The sequence below is a fragment of the Tinamus guttatus genome, unplaced genomic scaffold (genome assembly GCF_059628265.1).
Source record: "Tinamus guttatus ecotype Peru unplaced genomic scaffold, ASM5962826v1 Tinamus_guttatus_pri_ptg000674l, whole genome shotgun sequence".
Lineage (NCBI taxonomy): Eukaryota > Metazoa > Chordata > Aves > Tinamiformes > Tinamidae > Tinamus > Tinamus guttatus.
This window is the reverse complement of record NW_028289208.1, coordinates 3,455,709-3,480,596: the sequence shown is the minus strand read 5'-3', so window position 1 is coordinate 3,480,596 and position 24,888 is coordinate 3,455,709. Positions and strand designations below refer to the sequence as shown.

General features: G+C 49.6%; 2 protein-coding genes across 2 annotated transcripts in view; both read left to right on the top strand.

Moving 5' to 3' along the window:
* Window positions 1–626: 626 nt before the first annotated feature.
* CETP (cholesteryl ester transfer protein) lies at window positions 627–7,937 on the top strand. Its single transcript, XM_010221421.2, has 16 exons — window positions 627–786; window positions 1,407–1,521; window positions 2,115–2,249; window positions 2,494–2,564; window positions 2,966–3,053; window positions 3,167–3,236; window positions 3,443–3,503; window positions 4,145–4,236; window positions 4,542–4,721; window positions 5,385–5,435; window positions 5,753–5,920; window positions 6,843–6,910; window positions 7,032–7,074; window positions 7,164–7,233; window positions 7,558–7,643; window positions 7,729–7,937. Exons 1-16 carry the CDS (start codon window positions 642–644, stop codon window positions 7,801–7,803), a joined length of 1,518 nt encoding a protein of 505 aa, XP_010219723.2. The 5' UTR covers window positions 627–641; the 3' UTR covers window positions 7,804–7,937.
* Window positions 7,938–13,834: 5,897 nt separating this feature from the next.
* Window positions 13,835–24,888, top strand: part of NLRC5 (NLR family CARD domain containing 5) — a 37,618-nt gene continuing 26,564 nt past the window's right edge. Inside the window, exons 1-4 of the mRNA XM_088536464.1 lie at window positions 13,835–14,135; window positions 18,088–18,150; window positions 20,759–20,827; window positions 21,935–23,687. Coding sequence (XP_088392590.1) covers window positions 13,847–14,135; window positions 18,088–18,150; window positions 20,759–20,827; window positions 21,935–23,687 — 2,174 coding nt within the window. The 5' untranslated portion in view covers window positions 13,835–13,846. The remainder of the gene's footprint in view (window positions 14,136–18,087; window positions 18,151–20,758; window positions 20,828–21,934; window positions 23,688–24,888) is intronic.

The window sequence follows — 24,888 nt, the reverse complement described above, 5'->3', positions numbered from 1 at the left end:
GGCTTCCTGGGAAGATGTTTCCCCTCTCCAGACACTGGCAGCTCCTTGCTAGGCCCACCACAGGGGATGCAGCAACAGCTCCGGGCATCCTGCAGGCTCGATATGTGGACGGACACCTCAGGTGTGTGTGGCGCGCCGCTTTCTTCACCCCACACGCGGTCATCGGCTCGGGCAGCCCGTCCTGGGCCCCTGTGCCCTGGTCACGCTCGGAGGGAGGCTCCGGCCGCTCGCTCTCCCTCGGCGGGTCAGCGACCGCGAGTGCCTCCCGCCGGGGCACCTGGGGCCATTCACTTTGTCACTTCAGCAGGAAAACAATGCAGCCAGACGGGGACGGAGGAAACCGGCCAACCTTGGGCCCCAGCGAGCCCGCGCGCCGGGAAGGCGAGGAGAAGAGGGAGGCCCATTGGCCTTGACAAGAGTCCTCTCTCCAGGAGCGTGCCTGTTGCAGGAGGAAGGCAGTATGTGACTCCAAGAGGATTAAGGGAACTATAGGAAGACTAGGAAATGTGTGAGGAGTCTTGATAACTAGAGGAAGCAGGTCATGTCCTGCTTTGAGTGCACGCGGCTTGGAGGTATGAAAACCACCCGCGCAAGGGCCAAGGAGCAGTCGAACTCATCCGCGCTCTCCGCTCTGGCCGAGGATGCTCTGGGTCAGCACCATGAGGCGCGGGACCGTCGGGATCTTGGTGGTGCTGGTCCACACGCTAGCGGCCTGTGAGTTCGGGCCGTTCCCCTACAGCGCCACGGGGATCGCCTGGAGGATGACGAAGCCTGCGGCGCTGCTCAGTAAGTCCTCGCCACGCCGGCTTTCTTGCTTCCCCTGGGGGAGGCGTTGATATGCATAGGGGCGTGCAGAGAAGGACACTGGGGCAAGCAGAACGCGGGTGCATCTGGAAAGAAACTTTCCTATGCCGAAGACGTGCCCGAAATTGAGGTTGGAAGAGGCAGAATAACTTTATGGCAATGGGTATGGAAACCTCAGTTTGAGGTTTTTCTCCAGAGTTGAGGGCAGGATGGGTGTTTTTCAGGTGTCTCCCATTTCCCTGGCCCTTTCCAGAGAGGGAGTGCTTGGTGCTGTCAGGCACCATCTGATCTGCTGAGTCCATGTCCTCCTTGGAGGACACAGCTCTGCTGCTTAGGAGTCTGCTCTAGAAACGCCCTGAGGTAAAGTCAATGCCTTGGGCAGTGGAAAGGCAAGCGCAGCATGGACCTTCCAAAATCTGCTTCTAAAGTGCAGCTCAGCTACGGAAAAGCTGAGCTCAGTCCCTGGGAATGGCTTGTTTGTGGCTGTTGAACCATGAGCCTTCGACAGAACTTTTCCATAGCTCTAATACAGCGGGTGCCCCCCCATATATAACTAGCGAAGACAGCAGTTTGTGAACTTCCCTCTTTTCTTTTGCATGCAGTGAACCAGGAAACGGCGCAGGTCATTCAAGTGGCCTTCAGAAACGCCAAATTCCCCAACATCACTGGAGAAAGGGCCGTGCGCTTCCTCGGCAAGGTGGCCTATGGGCTCACCAAGTGAGTACCACAGCCCGTGCTCGCGGGCCGCGTTTGATGAAGGGGATCAGGAGCTCACCTGGGAGGAACCTCCATGCCATAATCCCTGCAGAAAGCAAAGGGCAAGGTCTGTCGGCCTGGAGCAGGGCATGTTTGCTCGCCCTGAGTCACCCCCGCCCTGTGCTTGCATCGCAGGACAGTCCTCCCCTTTGGGGCAAATAATCTACGTTTTAACACTGAGGCCGTGTATATGTTAGAAGCTTGTCCTCTTCTATGGGCAGACATCTGAAAAACGCAGTGTTGAGGTCTGTCTGTCGGGACAGTGAGGAGTTTTCTGAGCTTTCCCACAGGCCCGTTGGCCGATAGATGGTGCCAACGGCTTATTTAGTGCAGAGATGGGATGCAGCCTAGGGCTGCCAAAACTGTTCTTTAGAGCACAATCGCGCTTGCAAGCGTTTGGTGGCAGCCTTGTCATTGTGCTCAGCCCCTCTGGTTTGCAGAGGCTCCCGAGCGCTTTGCAGGGGAGGCGCAGGCCGCTTTGGAAGTGCTGCGGGTCTTCCTGCGCCCGGGAGTCCCATGAGCCTGAGAATCTGCCGGCTTTTCGTGCTTTCCAGCATCCAGCTCAACAACTTGTCCATCGAGCAGAGTGAGGTGGAGCTCAAGGAAAACGATGCCATTGACATCACTATTAAAAATGTGATGGCCGTCTTCAAAGGCACCCTGAACTACGGCTATGCCGGGGCCTGGTTGTAAGTACCCAGGAGGCTCCTGCTTGCTCCTGTGCTGAGCTGCAGGCTCCCTCTCCACTGGCTTTTAGCCAGGGCAGAGTTGCTTAAAATCTTGCATTGTTCAGGCTCTGCACTGCCGGGCTGCTTAACCACCGTGCAAGGATTTGCACGATGGGTGCTGTAAGACCCAGCCCGCGGCTGAGGGAGAACGCGCTCCCGTTGTGGCTGCGTGCGGTTGCTGGACGTTTGTCGTCTTCTCTTGCAGCTTGCAGCTTTTCCACTCGGTCGATTTTGAAATTGAGTCCTCAATTGATCTGCAGCTAAACATAAAGCTGAGTAAGTAAGAGCTGGCCGTCGCGAGCTTCATGCGGGCTTCCTCCGAGGAAACGGGAGTGCCGTGGCTGGGAGCAGGAACACTGCGGGTGGGCGTAGGGGAGTCCTTCCCGCCCTGACTTCCCAGTGTCCAGAGTCTTTTGGAGACCTTCACTGGGACTTGTGGTTCAGGGCCAAGCACGGCTCTCCAGAGACGAGCTCCTCTCCGAGCGTAGGTGTCCGGTGCCTTCGGTCCTGCGTATGGCTCCGTGGTGAAAGCTCCATGGGGGGAGCCCCCGCTGGTCCTCTGCAGCAAAATCTTGCTCCAGCTCCATGCTTCTAGCCAAATGAACTCACCCTTCTCCATCTCTCTCTGAGTTGGCCATCAGTGCTTGTGTTTTGCCTCCTCTTCCCATCCTATGCAGTGTGCCAGGAGGACCAAGTGGCTGCTGATGCCTCGGACTGTTACCTGACTTTCCACAGACTGACACTTCACCTCCAGGGAGACAAGGAGTGAGTTTGTTCCCCTCATCATTTTAGAACTTGGTTTGCAGAGCGGGGCGGTGGCGTCCCAAGTGCTGCTCTGCCGAGCAGCCCTGACCAGGCTCCCTCTCCATCTTGCACAGGCCGGGCTGGATCAAGCAGCTCTTCACGGATTTCATCGCCTTTACACTGAAGCTTGTTCTCAAGAGCGAGGTAAGATCAACCTGCAGCTGGGTCTCCTGACAGCAGATCAGCCAAGGAGAAGACTTGAAGGTCTGCTGAAGCAGGGTGTCGAGTGAAATCAGTGATGTGTTGCCAGTGTTGCTCGTCAAGCTGAGCAGAGTCCAAATATTGGCATGACACAACCCAAAATCTCCCTTCTGCGGCCTTCACACACCCTTTCTGTTTTTCTCTTGTAGGTTTGCAAGGAAATCAATATTCTTGCCCAGGTGCTGGCAAATTTTATACAAGACATAGCAGGTAAATATTCTTGTTCTTCCACTTTCCTTTCCTACAGGCAGTTTAACACTTTAGCCGGATGCTGGCAGGGCAGTATCCATCAAAAAAAGTTATTTGAAAATAAGTCTGGGATTCCAAGCCCTGAGACAGCAGCAAAATACGCCTTAGCAATTCTATGCTTTGAAATGTCTGTGTCAGGTTGACTTTTCAAGAGAGATTGCACTGAAAGACCGTTCATAAGAGTTTTCTCCTTCGCTATTGAGTGACCAGAGCTGCAGAGTAGCTGCAGAAGGGCTGATGTTGGTCAGCCCGGACGGGAGCGCACATGAAGCGTTAGGGCTGCGATACTGGAGTGTCTCTGTCTGCCTGCCTGCAGTTCCCAATCCCAAATACTAGGAAAAAGGAGAGGAATATAAAAACCAAGAGCGAATATCCCTATTTCCCAGTAGGGAGAGAGAGTCACAGTGAGTGCTGGCAAGGTCAAGACTAGCTCTGAAGTGTCCTGGTTCTCCCAGTCCTGTGTTTCTGCTTGCTCCTTTTATAACTGCTGGGCCCTGCAGTTATAGTACTCTGCATCAAGTCTTAAAAGTGAATTTTGCAAGCTTTTCCTTCCATGCATATGCCAGGTGTGAGATTATTTTTGGATTGTTTTCTTCCTGCAGCAAATTTTGTCCAGGATGAGGATATCAGACTTGATATCTCCCTTGCATCGGTTCCTTTAATAAAAGCAAATTATCTAGAATCTCATCACAAGGTAATGTAACCCTTGCTGCTCAGAAACCAATGGTTTTTCTGCCTGTGATGTTTGTCTGGAAGGGCTGGCTCCTTGCTACACTATATGGCGAGTCTGCACCCAGCCAACGGTGAGTCTGCAACGTGGGCAGCTAAGCCTGCCCAAGTGTCTGATTCCAGCCTTTTGGTCAGCTGGGGGGGCTTGATCTCCGCTCTGAATCCAGCCAGCCCTTTTCCATGAAGCTATAAGCAAAAAGTCCAAGTCTGGCTATTTTGTCCCACCTCCTTAATGTCCGTTGATGCCAACACGCTTGCTCTCCTTCAAAGGGCCTCGTCCAGTACAAGAACTACTCTGATGTCTTCAGTGACTCTCTCTTCTCCCCATCTCTGCTGTCCGAATCCCGAATGCTCTACTTCTGGCTGTCCGAACATATCCTCAACTCTCTGGCTTCAGCGGCTTTCTTAGATAAGCGCCTAACGTTGACCATCACCGGGGAGAAGTTGCAGGTGACTATCTGAGGGCTGGTTCCTTCCCATTAAATCATATTTTGTGGAGATCTCTATCTAAAATCTCTAAATAATGTGGTTTTTGTGAGATCTACAGTTTTCTGTAGAAGATAGAAATCTGAAGTCAGAAACTATGTGTGAGCCTGGTCAGAAAACAACCAGGTAATTCCAGGTCAGAAGGCTTGATTGTAATATCGGGCCAGAATATTTGTTCCTCTAAGACCCAAATTGCTTAGGAGAGCAAAGGGGAGTTTATTGTGTTACTGATGACTGCCTCGTCGGTTCCTGGCATTGGGATTTTGGATAGCTTGGTCCAAGGTGGCTTCAGAGCACGTGATACATCTCCTCCCAGTGGTGTGTTGGTCATGTGAAGTGATGCTTGCTTCGTGTCTAAGTAGATGCCAGAGAATGTGGGCTGGTGGGGTCTCCCTAGAGAGATAATGCCATCTGGTTTAAAATTTATCTGTTGCATTGTGAAGGAACCCAATTTTCCTGCGTGAGTGCTGAGGTAGGAAGGTGAACTTTGGAGGAATCCATCCATGCTTCTGAGCTTATTGCAGGCCACACGTCCATGTTCTAGTCCGTCCATGTTCTAGTGGGTTCACACTAGCTATGGCCCCCTCTTTTTGTTTTCTAAAATCTGTTTCTGGTTTGTTTCTGAAGGCGCTGTTTGAAATCGAAGACACAGAGGCTCAGCGGAGAGCTGTGGAGATGGTAACTTCTGGTCTTGTTCAAAGTTCTGTTGAACAAGAAACTTTTTGAGTTGATTCTGTTGCATTGTAACCCTTCAAGACCTTTCCTTGCCACCTCACGAGGCTGGGGTGGTAAAACCTGCCCAGGGGCTGGTGGAGGAACCGCTGTGCTTTTCAGGGAGGACTTCTCCAGCCTCCATGTGGTCACGGCTTCACTGAAGTCCAGCTATGCTATTGGGCCTGGGAGAGCTGGGGGAGGACTTGAGTGCTATAAAGGAGGTACAGATGCATGGCAAGTTGCAAAGGCCTAACTCATCTGTTGCTCTTTATTTGACCTAGATTTTTCAAGGCACCTCCTACAATGATTCCGTGGCCAAGGTGTGGAGTCTTGCCCAGCCCCAGATCTCTCTCCAGCCAGAAGGGACAGTGGTGAAGGCTTTGGTAGCTGCAGAGATCAGCATCTTTCCCCCAGGAAAAGAGCCCCTGATGGTTCTGTATATGGAGAAGGTCAGTTCTTGCTTCTCCTGGCTCTGTCCTGAATCTAGATGAGGTTGCATTTAAGGAGTGTTTTAATTTTGGAAAGCTCCATACTCATAAATTCTGTCTCTGACCTCTACTTGGAGGGTTGTTGTCTTGGAAATGAAGATATAGCGTGGCTGTCAGCAAGAATAGTCCCTTCTGCTCTCTGCAGGTATTGCAAGAGATGAGTTAGGAGGGAGGGTGCTTTGGGGAACTGGGCACATCTGTCTCTGGTGGCTATGTGGTATCTTGAGATAACTTTGGGTAAGACTGTAGAAGATCTTAACTAGAGGTCCCTAAAATGGTGCTTCTCAGGATATGGTCTGCTCCAGGCCTGCCAGATCTCTGGAGATGACCTGCAGTTGGATATAAGAATGCTCCCTTTTGGCAAACATTAGTACATATGTGAAAATTAGAAAATAAGCATAAAAGGCCAAGCCTCAGAGATTGGCTTCTTTTTTGATTTGTCTATAAAAGAGTGTCAAGACAGCTTGTGGTGGTGCCGGTAACCCTGGGGGCCAACTCCCCAATGAATTTGCTGATCCTTCAGCTTGAGATAGACCTTGTGAGACAGCACCCTAAGTGACCACTTCTTCCTGCTTACACAGGACTCAGTAAAATGGCAAAAGTCATGGACAAGGGTGTTCTTTCAGTATTGAATCTTCAGGGCGGAGCCATATATACTGGGCTCCTCAGATGAAGCTGTTGTCTAGAGGCCTATAGACAGGGGCTGTGGGCATCAGAGCACTCATTGCATGAAAATGCAGAAGGAAAACCCTGTCCTTCCCTGGAGACAGCCAGAGGTGAAGCCAGATTCGTGTTGAGCTTTGCTCCAAAAAGCAGCATTTCCAAGCACAACTCCCTGTTCTAAGGCAAACTGAGCTGAGTGACGCTGTTCACTTCCGTGCAGGAAATCACAGTCACTATCCAAGCAGCGTATGCGGAAAAAAAACTACACTTGCACCCCTTGGACTCCAGGTTGGTACTAAGGGCTCTTGAGGGTGTCACTGCTCCTTGCAGTACGTGTCTGAGAGCAGCGTGGAAAAGATTTCTGCAGCCCTTAGTGACCGTCTTTCTCCGCCTTTTTCCTTTTTTTCAGGATAGAGTTTAAAGCCTTTAATTGCACGGCTGATCCAAGTGGGGTAAGTCCTTAGGACGCATCCTTTAGGCCACTTATTATTAAAATACACCTGTAAAATCTTTTTCTATGACTTTTTTTTCTGGCTTGCAGAATGACGAATCCATAAGAAACTTCCTGCAGAAAATGATCTTGGTCACTGGGATCCCAGAAGTGATTTCAAGTGAGTTTTCCCTTTGCCAAAGCACTCAACATTGTCCAACAGCAGCGTTCCTAACACTAAGGATTGGAAACAAATACAGCAACGACCCTGGCAGCTACAAGGAATCTCACATCACTGCTGGGAATTTCTGCTGGATTTACTGGGGAAACAGAAAAGTCTTTGGAAATGGTTGGGACAGGTGGAGCAAGTTTCCTGACAGGCTGAAGGTCATGGGGTGTTGGGATACAATTAGCTTTTGGCAGTGGGCAGATGGGTCACAGTACATGGGGGACATCAAGTCAGGTAGGCCATCCCCATCACCGGCTGGTTATACTGGTTCCATAGGGATCCAACCAACTTTAATATCGCTGATGAACAGCAAAGGACTTCATCTGTTTGAAATCCGGAGTCCTGAGATCATCACGAGAAAGGTGAGTGCAGTTATATGTGGCTTCCCAAGCCCTTGTTGGAAGTGCACTGTAAGTTAATATACCTTTTTGGCCTCATTCTTTTTAGGGATACTTAATCGTGCAACTTGACTTTGGCTTCCCGGATCATTTGCTTCTCGATTTTTTTGAGAAGACATTGTAGACCTGGTCTGTTCCTAAAGGAGTGTTGTCCTGTGCCAAGAGCAAGGTGGCATGTGAACCAAACCAAGAGCCAAGCTGATCTAGATCAGCTTGCAGAGGTTCAGTCATGACAAGTGATGCTGGTTTTACTTTCCTTTTCCTGAGAAATTCCCTGGTTTCTGTGCAACTGTATCTTCACTGAGCCTTTGCTCTGCAAAGGTGCCATAGTCTGCATGTCTGTGGCCTCCCAGCAGGATCCTGATATGACTCATGTGTTTGGGAGTGAGGAGTCGAGTTCTTGGAGGACGTGGCTCTGGGTCAGCGCTCACAGGCTTTGCCCAGCACCTGGTGTCCCCGTTGCTCCACTTCGCAAACATAGTGAGATGGAGCAAGTGGCTTCTGATTTTGACAGACTTCAGCAACTTGAGTCACATTACCAGGCTTGATGCAGCTGCAATGGTGAAAGACCCAAGTACGGCCAAAGAAAGTGAACAAGACCCAAGTTAGCAGTGCTGTCTGAGAGCAGAGAACTCTCATGTCTGCGGTACTTTCTTTATGGAGCTCGAAACCTGGCGCAGAGATCTAGACATGGTTTTACATTCATGGTGGTGAGACACTGGCACAAACTTGAGCAATAAAAATTGTAAGGTAGAGGTTATAGAAGAAACTCCAGCTATCTACCCAGCCAGTAGGTTCTTGTTCCTTCCTCCTCCAATGCATTAATCTATCGGGAGCAGAGCAGTTAATTTCCTGTACTGTGAGTTTTGTTCCCCTCTTCTCCCTGGCATTTTTTTTTGTAATTAAACTTCTCCTTTGGAAAGCAAACCCTAAGCCAACTTATCTGCACTTGATAACGTTTATGATGGTGCAATAAGGGCAGAGAACGATGCCCTCCTCCCCTGGGAAGCCGCATGGTGAAGCTGGGGCTTCCCAGGACGTGTGGGACTAGGGGCCCTTGGTCTCCCTCAGTTGCTTCCTTCATCTTCCCATGGGTCTCATGGTGGGACTGAAGTGGGGGCTGCTCTTGCCTCCTCCCCTCTTACCCTTTTAGCAGCAGAGGCCATGGGGCTCCCCAGCCCTTCCTCGCTCCCATCGTGGTCAGAGTTGCTGTGGCTACGAGACCAAGGGATGAGTTTGCCCAGCTTGGAGGGGCACAGGCTGATGTTGCAGCTTGCTCTCCAGCACCCCCCAAACCTTATCTTGCCCCCCACGCTCCCGCCACCATCCACACTGTGGTGGGAGCTGAAGGACACATGACGGGGCGTTGCGATGGGCACACCGATGCCGTGGGGCTGCGGATTTTGGCGCACCCCAATGCTGTGGGGCTGCGGACCTTGGGGACACCGCGGCAGGGGCACAAATGCCGTGGGGCTGCAGGGCTGGGGGTGCCGCAGCAGGGGCTGTTTCACCAATAGTCATCTCAAAGAACCTTCCCTCTCTGGAGGGGGGTGACTTTCTGCCCTGTCCCCGCTCCGTGCCAGCCAACGAGGCACCAGGTTTTGCCAAAGAGGGGGCGTCCAGGCTGCCCGGGCGTCGTGTGTGCCCGGCGGCGGCGGGAGCCTGGCGGGGAGCCCAGGCAGACACAAACACGTGTTTTCTCGGCAGAGCTGCTGCCGCCGCCGCCGTCCCTGCGCGGCGAGCGGCAGCTTTCGCTTTCCGGCCGCTGCTCCCCGGGAGTGCTGCCACCACTGTGAGTGCGGGGCTCGGCTCCGGGTGGGCATGGAGGGGGGCCACGGGCAGAGGCGGCGGCTGGGGCAGGCGCATCCTCTTGTGGTCTCCCCCTTTTCTCCCCACAGGGCCATGGGGAACGGGAGGAGTGTTGGGGTCCATGGGGAACGGAAGGAGCGTTGGGGTCCGTGGGGTCTGTCTGGCAGCTCGGGGTGACACGGTGCCCGCGCTGCGTGTCCAGCTGCTGTGGGGCTTCAGCCCCAGCCCAAGGAGCCGCTGCCGCAGTGAGGACGGTGCTGCAAGGAAAGTGGGGCCGAAGTTGTCTGTGCTGGAACTGCCCAAACAAATTATTTAAATCCAGAGGAAAGGGGGAAAAAAGGAAAAGAGCTGCTCTCCCCCAGCCTTCGGCCTCCCCAGTTTCTCTTCTCCACCACAGATGGGTACTCAGTGCTCTGCAGCCTTTCGCTGCCCTGGCGGCCTCCTCCTGCACCACGATGCTCTGGGGAAGGCTGCAAGAAACAAGCATTTTCCTCTTTTATCCCCTCGGGATATGGGGTTTGCTGGGATGGGTTATTTTTATTCCACTAGACAACCTCAAGAAGTGTTTCAGGTGGCACCTGGCTGCTTTCAGGACCCTGTTGTCAACCTGCAGCTTCCTAGGCAGCTTCTCTGGTAGATGGGCTCATCCGTGGGAAACGGGGTCCTCTTTCTCTCCTGGGGTGAAAATCATGTAACATCTTTGTGCAAACAGTAAAATAAGGTTTTCCTCCTCTCCTAGGATCACCAAACCTGTGCCTATCAATATCAGTATTTCCCCTGAGAGAATCTTCACCAAAGACAAAGAGGACTTCGCTGCACAGAGGATGTTTACTGCCACAATCCCCTGATTCGAACTAACACTCCAGCTCTTACCTAAGTTATTATTCATCTGTTTTCATCTGTTTTTATTATTATATATTTTTCAAAGAATAACACTCCTTTTTTTTGTTTTTGTTGTTTTTTTTTGAGAGCATTTTGGCTTCTCTGCCTTTTTTTTTTTTACCAAGGATCGGAGCAGTTACAGTTGGGGAATTCCTACTTGTACTTTCATTTTCGCTGTCTTTTTTTCACTGAGTGGCAAACAAAGGTGCTCAAAGACAGCGGTAATCGGCAGCTGATGGATGATGTGTGATGCACGGTGACACCAAGGCAATGGCCATGGTCTGCACAGCCCCTGTGTTCTGCGACCCTCAGGCTTGGCCGGGCTCTTCGGAGGCTTTCCCCGCCCTGGGTAAGTTGTAGCAAGATATCAGGCAATGGAGATCTGCAACGTATTTGGTTGCAAACATTTTGATTTTAAATTTCATGGCTGGGAGCAGCATGAAAGCCATTTTCCATTGTGGTTGGATGTTTTTATTTTCCTGGCAATCCTCAGTGACAAGTCTGTTTTATTATTATTTTTAATACATTTCTATTAGGTAGATAGTTCTAAGGCATTGGAGGAATAAAGCCAGGCCACTGCTGTCTGCAGGGATGTCTGTTTTTTTTTTTTAAAGATGAATCAGAAGCAAAATAAGTGTCTCAAAGTTGACTGGTGAAGCCACTAGGAACCAAAGTTTGTTGTATGAGAATTTCTGGTATTTTGCACTTTGTTTTGAAGAGCAGCTTGAATTTGAAAGCTCACAAGGGGGAATTTTTAAAGTTTCTGGTAGCTGAAATGTCATTTCCTTAACTGTGTTTGTTGTTGTTTTGATTTCTTTTTTTCTTTTTTTTTCTTTTTTTGGTGTGTCTCTATTTTTCTCTTAATTTTTCCATTACAAATAATTTTATTTGTATACTATAATTTATACTATAGAGTGAACTTTGTATTATTTTTTGAACAGGAAACACAATATCCTTTCTAATAAGGTTCAGAGGTTGCATTTTTGGCAGCATAGAAAGGGCGTGAGGAGAACACTGGCTCTGGTTAAGTCTAATTTTCCCATCCAAATCCATGTGATTTGGTGGTTGTTTTTGTTAGATTACTGAATGAGAGTGGTTAGAGGACTTTTATAAATTGGGATTTTGACCCCTATTTTGATGGATGTCAGAGCTGGCTTGCTTTTTATGTTGCGCATACCGAAAGTTTCATCCAGAATGGGAATCTTACTATGGTCTTCTGCAGTGATATGGTGTATTCAGAGCATACAGCGGTATTACATAATTGGCAACTTGTGACATGATTTTGGCCATCGGAGTCAGAGACTAGTAAGAGTTTGCAGCATCATCAGCTTTGGGCTGGAAGGCAGCAGAGCCCAGCTAGATTATCCCCAACCTGCCCCTTGTTGAGCTGAACCAGGTCCACATCCTGGCCAAGTTGCGTTCTGGTGCTGCATCAACTCAGCACTGTCCGAGTTGGCAGGGAGCTGTGCTGGATTATGGGGGAAAAGATGTCGGCTTAGACCTGAGTCAGAGTTCCACGTGACTCATTTTTATCACAGCAGTAGCAGGTCCTCAAACGTCCAGACTCTGCGATTACTGCTGGTCTGAGTTGAGGATGCAGCTCATGGAGATGACAAAGCTCCACAGCTTTTCCCGGGATCAAAGGCAGAGCTTCTCCACCCATGTGATAGGAAAGCTTAGGAAGTGTGGACTAGATGAGTGGACCTTGAGGTGGATTGAGGACTGGCTGGATGGCAGAGCCCAGAGGGTGGTGATAAATGGGGCCGAGTCTGGTTGGAGGCCTGTGGCCAGTGGTGTCCCCCAGGGATCAGTACCAGACCCGGTGCTCTTCAAGTTGTTCATCAATGACTTGGATGAGGGCACAGAGGGCACACTCAGCAAGTTTGCAGATGGCACCAAACTGGATGGAGTGGTCGACACTCCCAAGGGCTGCGCTGCCCTTCAGAGGAACCTGGACAGGATGAACACGTTGGGCAGAGAGGAACCTCCTGAGGTTCAACAAGGACAAGTGCAGGGTCCTGCACCTGGGCAGGAATAACGCCAGGCACCAGCACAGACTCGGGGTTGACCTGCTGGAAAGCAGCCCTGTGAAGATGGATTTGGAAGTCCTGGTTGACAACAGGTTTACCATGAGGCAGCAATGTGCCCTCGTGGTCAAAGCCAATGGGCTCCTGGCTGCAGCAGGAGGAGCATTGCCAGCAGGGCCAGGGAGGGATCCTGCCCCTCTGCTCAGCTCTGGGCAGGCGCCTGGAGCATTGGGGGCAGTTCTGGGCTCCCCAGGACAAGAAGGATGTGGAGCTGCTAGAGAGGGACCAGCAGAGAGCCACAAAGATGATAGACTGGAGCATTTGACATACAAGGAAACACTGAGTGAGCTGGGCCTGTTTAGTCTGGAGAAAAGAAGGCGAAGAGACGAAAAGAGGAGATTTGATCAACATGTTCAAGTACCTGAGGGGTGACTGTAGGGAGGATGGGGCTGGGCTCTTCATGGTGGCCGGTGACAGGACGAGGGGTAACGGGTGTAAGTTGAAATACAGGTAGTTCCACCTCCATGTGAGGAAGAACTTCTTCACGGTGAGGGTGGCAGAACCCTGGCACAGGCTGCCCAGAGAGGCTGTGGAGTCTCCTTGCCTGGAGATCTTCCAAACCCATCTGGGTGCCACCCTGTGCCCCGTGCTCTGGGTGTCCCTGCTGGAGCAGGAGGGTTGGACTGGATGATCTCTAGAAGTCCCTTCCAACCTCAACCCTTCTGGGATTCTGTGTGCAATTGCCTGTCCTTTGTGTCTGCATCTCACACCGTTATTTTCCTAGGCATTCACACAGAGCGAGGCTTCTGCGTACGGTCACGCAGCGTGCGTGCAAGTGCCACTGCCTGGTGAAACTGTGCCAAAAGGAGCTCGGCCTCTTGGCAGGGCATGGACGGGAAGCCACCACTGGCTTTGAATGTGCTGCTGGATTGCACATAGACCGACCAAAGGGAGCCTCACCACACCATGAGCAGGTAGGAGAACACGTGCTGTGGGAATGAAGAGGAAGGCCAGGGAGAACTGGCATGAGAAGTGAAGGGTGACGTTGCCACCAAAGTTGAAAGGTTCTGCTTGTCCCCACAAAGTGAAAGGCAAGAGCAGCTGCCTGAGCCCTTGGCATGAGGAACCATTGACATGGCTTCTTCTTGGCTGGTTCCCCAGCAAATACAGTTCTGCTGTGTGTTCCTTTCCCTTGCGGTATGAGTGTATTGGGCACTTTGCAGGCAACCGCTCCCATCGCTGTACCACAAAATTCTGGCCAGGATTTTGCTCCTTTGTACTGGAGAGTAGGGCAAATAAGTAGCTCTGGGTGGATCAAAGTGTGGAAGAACGGGTAGTCACCAAGGGCCCGTGCTGGGTACTTGGGAGTAGGGTTGTGTGGATCAACACCTCTTGCTCCTATGCCTATTGCTACCCTTTCTGACTTCATCTCTCTGTCCCCTTTTACAGATGGATGATCTAAACTTGGAGGCAGCCATAGCAAGCGCTCGCCCCCAGCTCGTGGAGTTCCTCAGTCACCGTCCTGGCTGGCTGCTCACGACCTCCCAGCACTTCCTCCCACGGGTGCTCCTCAGTGGCTTAGATGGCATCACCGACCCCAAGGAGAAGGTCTTGGTGCTCCTTGACCTGCTGGAGAAGGCTGGCCCTGCCACCTGGAAGCAGTTTGTGCAGTACCTCTGCATGGAGTGTGACCTCCCCCTGGACCTGGAGATACTGCTCATGAGCTGCACAGGAGAAGGTAGCGGAGCTGGGCCACCTTCCTCTCCCTGTCTCCAACAACAGCCTGTGCAGGGGCCTTCTGTAGCCAACAAACTGCATGAGGCAGTGATGCCACCATTGCTCTTGCATACTCATTCAGTGCCTTGTGCCCTTGTTGTTAGGATGTGGTTTTCCACTCGCTGATGGTGTCTAGGCAGCTATGAGCTTAGCCCAAGCCACCTGATGAAACATGGTGCGGCTTTCTTTCTGCCTCACTCTACTCATCTTTTCTCATCATTTCAGGAATGAGATCAGAATAAGAAGAGTTATTGCCCCTAAAAAATGGCCTTTTACAAATAGGTATTTGAGCAGGAGAGAAATCCAGGGAGATCCCTTTGGGCTCATTCCTTTGTGTCCTGATCCTGCCAGGTGCTAGTGACCCATGCAAAAGGGAGCCCTGTGCTCACTCTTTAAAGAGCAGTTGGCCTCATTGAGGAAAGGAACGTTTCTGTGGACCCCATGGGAACCTGCATGCTCATATCCTCTAGATTGCCAAATTGGAAAAGTCCCTAAAAACACAGTCTTCTTGCCTAGGCACTAAGTGCTGTTTTTGACGTGGTGATTAGGTATATCTGAAATATGTGGAAGAGGATGTGCTGTGCTATGGGATTCCAGGCTGCTTTTTGGGAGAGTGGAGCATGTCACAGCAGCGGGAAGCTTGGAAGCAGTGATGTTAGAGTAAGCAGTGATGCTTGGAGGTTTTTGGTGACAACATTTTCTTAATCAGATAATTCAGCCTCACTCCTTATTTCTTGGTCAGAAAGTTATTTTTCCCAACTTTATCTTCCATAGTTTTTGAAGAAAACTTTTGAAATTGCTGAAAGTTGTTCACTCTTCCTTGTCGTAGCCTACGGTATCAGCTCACTGGCTTTCTCCCTTGCTGTGTTACTGCAGTTATTTATTACTTCTTTTCTGCTAACACTCTGCTTAGCAGGAAGTCTCACGTGGTGAACTCATCCCAATCGCAGCAGCCTTAATGCTCTTCTTGCAGTAACCTGTCCGTGATTTGCATCCTGACTCAGCCTTTGCTCACCAACTGCAGCAGCAGCTACTTTTGCAGAGTCGAGAGGGTGGCAACTAGAACAGCGGAGCAGATTTTAACCCTTAAAGGCAGTGACGTATCATAAAAGGTTATTTTTTTTTTAGGCTTTGGGGTTGGCTTATCCTGGTTTGAGTGTGGTGTGCTGTTGTTGCGGTTTGATGGAGGAACAAATTTGGTAAGAGATGAATCCCGTTGCGTTGCAGATGATCCTCAAAAGTTAGAGGGACTGGGGGTGGCCAGACTCATCTCTTAATAGGGATACCAAATACTGTGGTAACTATAGGCCCGACTCTGGCAGTACTGGATTCACGAACTGTCTGTCAACCGCAGGTCCGGTTGCCTTCCTAGGAGCAAATTGAGTTCCCGAATAGTGTGGTCAATTATAAGCTTGACTCTGGCAGTTTCGGATTCACTGTCAACTGCAGATCCGATCGCCTTCCAAACAGCCAATCGATTTCACAAATAGTATGATCAGCTCTAGGCCCAGCTCTGGCAGTATCAGGGTCACAAACAGCTTGTCAACTGTCTTGTCCAATTGCCTTCAAAGCAAGTAGTCGAGTTCACAATAGCATGATCAGCTCCAGGCCCGACTTTGGCAGTATCGGGTTTGTGAACAACCTGTCGACTGTAGGTCTGATTGCCTTCAAAATAAGTAGTGGAGTTCATGAATAGCACAATTTATTCAAATGCAACATTTAGAAAACAGGTTTCAGATGTCAGCACAGGAAATTCTCTACTGCAGGGTGGGGTTCTCAGCTGGTGCCTAGTGTACAAAGGTGCAATCCTCCCTCACCCAAGAGATGGGAGAGGGCTCTCAGCCTCGAGGAGCCTCCTCAAGGAAGTGTCCTGACCCGAGGGGAGGAAAGGGGTTCAGCCTGTCGTCTGATCCAGAAGTTATGATGGAGTCTTCCCTCTCTCCTCTTCCTTCTTCCTTAATTCCTCTTCCTCCTTTCCCTGTTCCTCCTTCCCCAGTTCTTACCTTCCTTACATTCTTCCTATTTCTCTATGCCTCCTTAGTTCACCTTTTATATATTTTCTTTTATATTTAGGTGGAGCTTGAGTGACTCTAGCCATACTTACTTTCATTATTCATTGGTTTATAAAAGTCTCCTGAGTTAATAGAAAATCTAGAGAGGGTGCTCATGAAGAGTGGTCGTTCCTTGGAAGTGGGTAACTTCTGGGATGGGGTTGTGTATTGCTATTATAATGAGGTTAGAAGGAGGAGAATTTTGAGCAAAGTCCATCGGAAGGGACTGATCTGCCACCATGGTTGGCCCAGCACCAGACATCTTATCGTACTGTGTGGGAGTACAGCAGAGTCTGGCTGCGGTGTCTTCACCCCACTCCACCCTCCATTCACTCATCGTCTGCACGGCACCATGAGGTGATCCCTTTTGTGGGGAAGCCAGCAAAGTTTGGCCATGGTGTCTCCGTCCTGCTCCCCTCTTCATTTACTCTCATTGATGTGTGCTAGGATGGCAGATTGTGTTGCCACGGGAATCGTGGAGCAGTAGATTCTGCACATACCAACCACCCTGGAATTTATAACTTGTCTCTTACCTCAAGCAAACCTCTGTAATGCTGTAACTTCTGTTAGGACCTAGTTTTTTTCCAATTTCCCCTTTGTCGGGCAATTCTCTCACAGCTGTCTAACACACTAGTGTCACTGATGCTGCTGCAGATTAATTGCTTTTCTTTTTAGTCTGTGGGACATTTTCAGTTAATTCTGGTTCCCTGCATGGCTGTGTGAAGGCAAAGGCTGTCCCAAGGAGTTGGGTGGGTCTTGGGGCTTGGTGAGGAGACAAAAGGGCCACCCCTTGCAGCAGCAAAGCAGTCTTAGATCAGGCAAGTGTGCAACTGCCCTTCAGGTTTTGCCAGATGCCCAAGTTTGTCTTCAGATGGCTCTGCCAGACTAGCAGGGAACAAGAGCTACAAACACAAGTGAATACATCTCAGTCAGCTGAACCCCCAAAACGGGCTCGTGTGGGGTCAATGAGCATCACCCTTGCTATGGGAAGTGGTAGAAGCAGCTGAGATCAGGGAGTGTGCAAGACTGTCATAATCATTTCATAAAATTCCTCCTAGAGAAGAGAGCTTGTGAGGCCACAGGATGAACAAGACTGGAGAGTTAATTCAGGTTAAAACCCATCTGAGGAGCAGTAATGGATAGGTTAGGTACAGATCAATTCGGCAGCTTAGTTTGCGCTGAACGGCTGCATGAACAGGCATGCACATACCAAGGGATGAGAGCAGGGCTTGAGATGGGCGCTGGAGGAAGAGCTGAAGCAAGTCTTTTAGCACTGAAAGTGGCTTGCTCTGCTCTGCGTGGCATGTAGAGACAGGGCTGAGTTATTCAAACCGTCGAATGGATTCTGTTTGTGGCCGTGGCACAGGGCGCGTGCCCACTGAAGCCTTGTTCTTGGTTGCTTGCTGGGGTTTCCTGGCAGCTCGAGCCTCCTTGCTTCAGCACTTCTCCTTATGCAGAGTCAGAGGAGGTCCCTGGTTGGCCTGCAAGGTAATGCTACCAAGGTTTCATCATCCGAGCATCTCAATGCAGAAACTGGGCAGAGCAGGGACTCCCCTTTGGGGCTTCAGGGTGGTTTTTCATCAGCCAAAGCAGTTCACATGCTGACTTTGCATGAGATACAATGACCTATTTCAGTCTTTGCCTGAAAGCAGAAAGTAACTCTATTTCAGGGCAAGTTGAAAGAAGATTAGGTGGGAAGCCTGAAATCTGGCTGCTTTGTGTCAGCCCCTTTGCTTTGTCCTGCTGTCTGTGTTGTGAGCTACTTGCCCTTCATTTTTTTGCTTGGCCAGTAGCACTCTAGATTTCAAGAGCAGGACATCAGCAATAACAACATTTCATTTATTTCCATTTCCACTCTTTTAGGTAATTTAAGCCAGAAGCAAGAAGTATGCACAGGTGAGAGTGCCAGGCTGTGTGTGCCAAGAGGTAAGGCTGGATGGGCCCTGGGTGCTCTACTCCTGTCTCTCCCCAAGGGCTGGGTTGGGCAGGGCTGCAAATATCCCGCATATTGCGACATACAGACCACGCAGCTGGTGAAGTTGGGGGCAAAACTCACCGCAACTTCAAGTTATGCTTTTTTTTTTTTTTCCCAGTTCTCCATGCTTTCCAGATGAATCTCCCTTGTTTCATTTCCTCTCCCTGTGTTTCAGAAAGTCCCCTTGGCCCTAACTTTGCTAAGGATTCATTCACTTCTGTTTCACTAAGCAAGGAAATTCCCCTGTCTCTCTCTGCCGTTGGTGCAGTTGACTCATTGGTAGGTGGAGGATGTTGATTTGACTCTTGAAGACAGAGAAGATGCATAAATCTAGAGCTGATCCAGCAGAAACCATTTTGGAGATGGTTCCAGAGGCTACTCTCCGTTTGAGACAGAGTGAGAGCTTAAAAGCACGGGTAATCGTCTTTCTAGGGCTTGTTGCAGAGATGAATTTAGGATGGAGGCCTTCCCATACGGTGCAGGTCAGGAAATGAGAGATTTGTCAGACCACCTGCTGCTTCCCCGTGTGCTCTGCATCGGCATCAAACCTAAAAAACAGTTCACAGCCTTTGCTGCAAAGTGAAAATGCTCAAGATTACGTGTCCCTACTGAGCAGTGTGTCTGGGTGCCCATATAACAGTCATGAAAAGCATCAAGGGCTGCTAAATAAAATTCTGAGTTGCTGCTTTAGTCACCTGGTGTTTGGTTTCTAGAAATGAAGCACCAGCCCTGCTGCCCTGCCCATGTGAATGGTCTCGTAGCAGAAAGAAAAGAGGTGACTAGGGCTGGCAGCCTTCTGAGGGGATGAATGGTGGTGACAGCAGCAAAAGGAATCCAGATTATCTGCTGATTCCTGCTTGCACAGAAGGCTGCCTGCGGTTTGCACCCCTGGAACATGCACCGGAGGAAAGCGGAGCAGCTGGGAGTGAGCCCTGCTGCTCTGCAGGCTGCAACCCCAAGGAGTCTTGCAAGCTCCTTTCCTGAGCTGGGCAGCCCACGGGTGCAGGGAGCCCAGTGCAGGCCTTGGGTCCTGCAGAGGTGCCTAGTGCAGGTGGCAGTGTGGCTTTGACGCTGGGTTGCGCCTTGCACAACTCCCGCAGATTCAGAAAGGAGGAGAAGCGGCTCCGGGTTGTGCCGGGAGAGCTCTGAGCCACGTCACAGCGGTGCTCCCTGAGGAGCGAGCTCCTGCCCATCTCCGGGGGTGTTCCCCTCTTTCAATCTCACTCTGCCATTTGCAGTCCTACCCATTCCCATGGTTGCAGAGACACTTCAGTCTCTGCTGGTCACTCAGAGGCTGCCTCTGCCGGCAGTGCAAATGCAGCATCTCACGTGCCATGAGCTCTGCAGAGGTAACCGGTCACTGCTCGGCTCCCCCAGTGAAACAAAGCTTTTCTAGTGCTCTTCTCGATTCAAAGCCAGGCAGATCCAGGGCCCAGCCTACAGGCAGCCCCATCAATGAGCTTGCAGTATTTATAGTCTTCTATATGCCCTGTCACTGCTGTCTTTCAGGTTCATCTCATGGGCTTCTCCTGCTTTGGATGGACTTAAATCCTGAGAAGTGATGAACAGATCAAACAAGTCAGGCTGTGACTTTGCTAGTGCGTAGCTTTGAGACGGGGTGGGGATGCAGCTCTTTGGAATAGTTCTCAAAAAGGAAATATTGCAGAGGAAAGCATGAACCTTCAAAAGTGTGCGCATGCTCAAGGATCAGTCCCAAGGATGCCTCAGATAAGGCCTGTGTGGTACTCCCTGGCTAAGGTTCTGCCACTGCTTAGCATGATGCTCCTCACCAAATGGGCCGATTGAGCAAAAGGATCTGAGCATCATTTGTGTTAAATTTAGCATCTTAGGCCAAAATGTGCCTTTGGAAACTCGCATTATTTCCTACAAAAAAATTTCCAAGCCAGGTTTCCACAAGCAGCTTGCACTATCACAGCCTGTTGTTCCTGATGTCCCAGGTGTTGCTGGCTGTGAGTAATAAAATTTGGACATTGACGGCTCTGTAAAGCAAAATCAAAGTCATATTCCAGTATTAGATAAATGCTGACTCCTCATAGCTGGTTATTTGTCCCAGAAAGGTAGTGAATCTCCATCACTACTAAGAATGTCCAAATTAGAGGGCCTGTGTCTGTAGTAGAGCAAGAAACTAGTGACTCATACTATGGCAGACAAGTTGGACATTATCTACTAGGAAGCACTGTCTAAACTGAAGGGTTGGAATTAATTGCCTAGAGTACTTGAGGGGCCTCTCTTACTGAAGGTCTTTAAAAGGGCCTAGACACCGATGTTGCCTGCAAGAACTCTGGTGTACTCTGTCTTGGCCAAGGAAATGGATTAGTCTCTTGAGGACCATCCCAAGCTGATTTTCTCTACTTAGCTGCACCTCCTCTTCAGTTATAGAATCACAGAATGGTTGAGGTTGGAAGGAACCTCTGGAGATCATGTGGTCCAACCCTCCTGCTCAGGCAGGATAAGCTGGAGCAGGTTGCCCAGGACTGAGCTCTCGTAAGGTGACACTCAAAGCCCTACCATGACTTGCCTGTACTTTTCCATTTGCAGGGTTTGGTCGCCGCCGCCGCCACAGCAGCAGCTCTACAAGTGATAAAGATGCTAAACAGCAGCGACTGGGTATGTAGATGCTGTGGGAGGAGAACAGTGGGGTGCTCCCCTCTGAGGAAGGCCCTCTTCAACTTCCTCCCAAAAACACCCAATAGATAACCCTCCTTTTTTGGTTCTTCTCAAACAAAACGTACGTTTTGTGGCTGCATAAACTTCTAATGTGACAGATTATAAAACAGAAGGGCAATGGGACACCACATTTAACAGGCAAACATCAGTTCCATTTCAGAGATACTAAACTCCACCGAAGGAGAAAGGATGCAGGTGGCAGAGGTGACGAGCACCCTCAGTGCTTTGCTGAGCACAGAAAAGTGCCAAACCTCCTCATATTGTAGAGGTGGCTCCTCCTGGGGAACTTCCTCACCTTCCCTGGTGCTTGTTGGGACCCACAGATTTCAAAGTGCCCCCGGGGAGCCTCAGACGGTGATTTCCACTATGTGCATCTGTCCTATTAATCTGGAGAGCAGCAACACGTGCTTTATGTACACACACAGTTGGTTACTTGTCGTGAACGGAGTCTGCTTGGTTTGCTTGTTAATTTATTATTGCATTTGGCTTGGTGTACTGCTGTGCTGCTCCTTGCCATCCCCAGGGCCAAGTGTTTGGCTTGGAGTGTTGTTTCAAATGCACGTTGAACAATGTGCATAGAAGCAGCAAAAAGAAGTATGTAGTCCTGAAAAGAGACCTTGGGAGGGGGAAGTGTGGAGGGAAGGAAGAAATGAGGAAATCCCATGTTACAAAATCTCCAAAGACAGCCTCAACAGGCAAGAAAGGTCCATTGCAAAATGCAGAAAGTTGAGCAAGTGTGGCACAGGCTGGCACGGGTGGACTTTGTATGAAACTATTTCACCTCCCCCCCGGCCTTTTTTTTTTTTTTTTTTTTTCATTCTCTTGAATTTTCCTCTCCTCTTTCAGCTCCTGGGCAAAACAAAGTTGAGGAAATCATGGGTTGTTTTTATGCTTCCAAAATTTGTCATTTCTGGCTGGTTTCACGGAACAGCCCCTGATGTGGGCTAGTGTTCCTTTGTGTGCAAGTGGCAGTATTTCTGGTCACTCATGGCTGAGAACTTACTTACATCTTTGCCCTCATTCTCACCCTGCCGTCTTCTCCCTCAGACTCAGCTGAAAGGTACCGACATCTCCTCATCAACTCAGTCCGCCAACGCTATGGCAGTAGAAGAGCAGCCAGACCAGCGTCACGGGGACAAATGCAGCCCCCGACATTCAACCAAGCCTTCGTCAACCTGGTTATTCGGAGCAAAGCGTCTCGATTAAAAGAGAAAACAGATAAGCCCCGGGAGGATGTAGCAGCTACTCCAGAACCAGAGGAATGTGTGGATACAGCTGTGAAAGTGTCAGATCTGTTTAACAGTGTTGCTCCGTCGGGTGCCACAAAAGTGATCTTTCTGTTTGGCAAACCAGGTACAGGCAAAACCATGCTAATGCACAGGATCTATCAGAAATGGGCAGAAGGTGTCTTGCATCAGTTTCTCCTCACTTTCCTGTTTGAGTTTCGGCAGCTGAATTTATTGAAAAGAAAATTGACTCTGAAGGAACTTTTGTTTGACTTGTTTCTTCAGCCAGAAGACAGCCCTGATGCAGTGTTCCAGCACCTCTTGGAAAATGCCCAGCGTACACTGATCATTTTTGATGGGCTGGATGAGTTTGCAGGTAACATGGACGTGCCATCCTCTTCTCAGGGATGCCCGGCCCTTCTGTCCCCTATGTCTATATCTGAGCTCTTTGCAGACCTCTGTCACGGAAAACTCCTACCTGGTTGCACGGTGTTGGTCACCAGCCGACCTCAGAGACTACCTGACTTCTTACTAAACACAGTTGATTTGCTAGCAGAAATTTGGGGATTTGACCATGAGAAAGTTGATGAATATGTCAGCCACTATTTTCATCAGCATTCTTTCAAAGAACAAGCGATTGCTCACCTGAAGAACAACACAAAGCTCCTCAGCATGTGCCTGATCCCTGCTCTATGTTACGTTGTCTGCATCTGTCTGGAATATTTGCTCCTTAAACATCAGATGAGTGTGGAGCTTCCTCAGACTATGACACAATTTTATATCAAAATGCTTCTCATCTTCATAAACAAACATCAGGGAGAGCATGCAGGCAGTGAGGAGACTCAGCTGAACTGCAACAAGAAGGCCATTTTGGGTCTGTGTGATCTTGCCTTGAAAGGCCTGGAAGCCAAGAAGCTTGTATTTTATGTCGGAGATATTCCGGAGCACGTGAAGGAATTTGCTTCATTGCATGGACTGCTGACTGTCTTTGAGGTGAAGACAAGTGGTGGCCTCCCAGAGGCTGGCTATGCCTTTGTGCACTTGAGCTTGCAGGAGTTTTTTGCAGCACTATGTCTCATGGTAAGTAAGAAAGTAGACAAGAACTACCTGAAGAAGAAGTTCTCTTTGAAATCAAAGTGGACTGTAAAGAACGAAGCCAAGACCGAGTTCGTGGAGAGTTTTCACATCTTTCTCTCAGGCCTGTCTTCCAAAGAGTGTAGGACATTCCTCATGTTGCTGGCTGAACAAGACGAAGCCTGGGTACAGGATAAGCAGGATTCCATCCTGCAGTCGCTCAAGAGGCTGGCAGCCACGAACCTGACAGGGCCTAAGGTCATTGAGCTCTGTCACTGCACGTTTGAAACGCAGGACCTGGAAGTGGCGCAGCACATTGGGAGCCTGCCGAATTTCAAGTACGAGTTTAAGAATTTTAGACTGACGCCCCTGGACATGTCAGCTTTGGTTTTTGTCATAAACTCAGGCCAGGATTTGACTCGCCTGGATTTTGCAGGATGTCCCATGGACATTGAGTGTTTGGAGATTCTGGCCAGCTGTAAAAATGTGGCACGCTTGAGGTAAGCATATTGTGTGCTTTGGACTGATGGGCTGAGAGAGGGAGAGAGGGGGTTAAGGGATTGGGAGGGCAAAACTGGCATTTATGATTTAAAAGAAAGAGAAATTCTGCTCTTTATAGCCTATCTTTGGCACTGAAAAAAGCATTTAATAATGAATTTATGAGTGATTGAAGGATGTTAAGGTGATAAATCCATTCTGGTTATTTTTTCTTCTTTTTGTTCTTTATTTTGACCAAAGCAATCAAACAAGAAGATAATTAGCCCAACAGATAAGGGTGCAAATGGTATGTATTTCTTGACATTAGAAAAGTAGGAAGGCTCTAACATACAAAGGAGAGAACTGTGATCTAAGTGCAATCACCAGAAGTTAGATGAGCAAGAGGCCACCACTGCTCTTTGAACTACACCCAATCAATGCTTTATTGCTGTGTTGGAAGAGCTATTCAAGGAGAATCTCTTGGGATCCTGTTGCAAGGCTGATCTCATTCCGTATTTTTATGAATGTGAATGTAGAGAAAATGAGAAGGAGGTGGGTGGGAATTCTCCATCTTGACCTACTAGAAGAAGGTTCAAAGGAGTGTACCTGGCTCTGCGCTTTATGACAGACATATCAGGCTGGAGTTCCCCTGATGAAGGTGTTCAAGAATGGGGAATTTTATACCTTTACAGAGTTATGTGAAAAGGTGGAAGGAAAATGCCCTGTCTGCTCCAAAGTAGAGAAACATGAACAGAAACGTGAAAACCTGGATATAGAAATCACTGTAAAAAGGTCAGCAGTCGATCCTTCTGTTAAGGAGGAGAGCAATATCATTGGGTTACCTGGCAGAAAAGCTGTCTGATGAGGCATCCCAGCCACTTAGGTATCTGACAGAGAACCTTAGGGCAGTGCGTAGTGTCTTCTGCTTCCAAAGGACAGACAAGGCAGACATCTGAGCTTGGTGAGACAGGAAGGGGTGGTTTTTTTGAGAGTCCTTCCCAGACTCATGCACCCTGGAGTCTGTGCCTGCCTACAGTTACGGTCCTCACAATATGCACACTCCGAGGACTCTGTCTTGGAAGGGAAGGGGAAGGCTCTGGGTCCTCAAGCATGTCAGCTGCTTTCTTTCTTACGTTATACTCTAAAGGCACTATATGGTGCTGTTTACTAATGCCTCCCATCACAGATGTAACTGATTGTTGTGTGAAAAGATAAAGCTGCTGC

Coding starts and splice junctions, on each gene's coding strand:
- CETP (XM_010221421.2), top strand. CDS start 642: ATGCTCTGGGTCAGCACCATGAGGCGCGGGACCGTCGGGATCTTGGTG. Junction 5,921..6,842: donor TGGTTCTGTATATGGAGAAG/GTCAGTTCTTGC, acceptor ACTTCCGTGCAG/GAAATCACAGTCACTATCCA. Junction 7,644..7,728: donor CTGAGATCATCACGAGAAAG/GTGAGTGCAGTT, acceptor CATTCTTTTTAG/GGATACTTAATCGTGCAACT.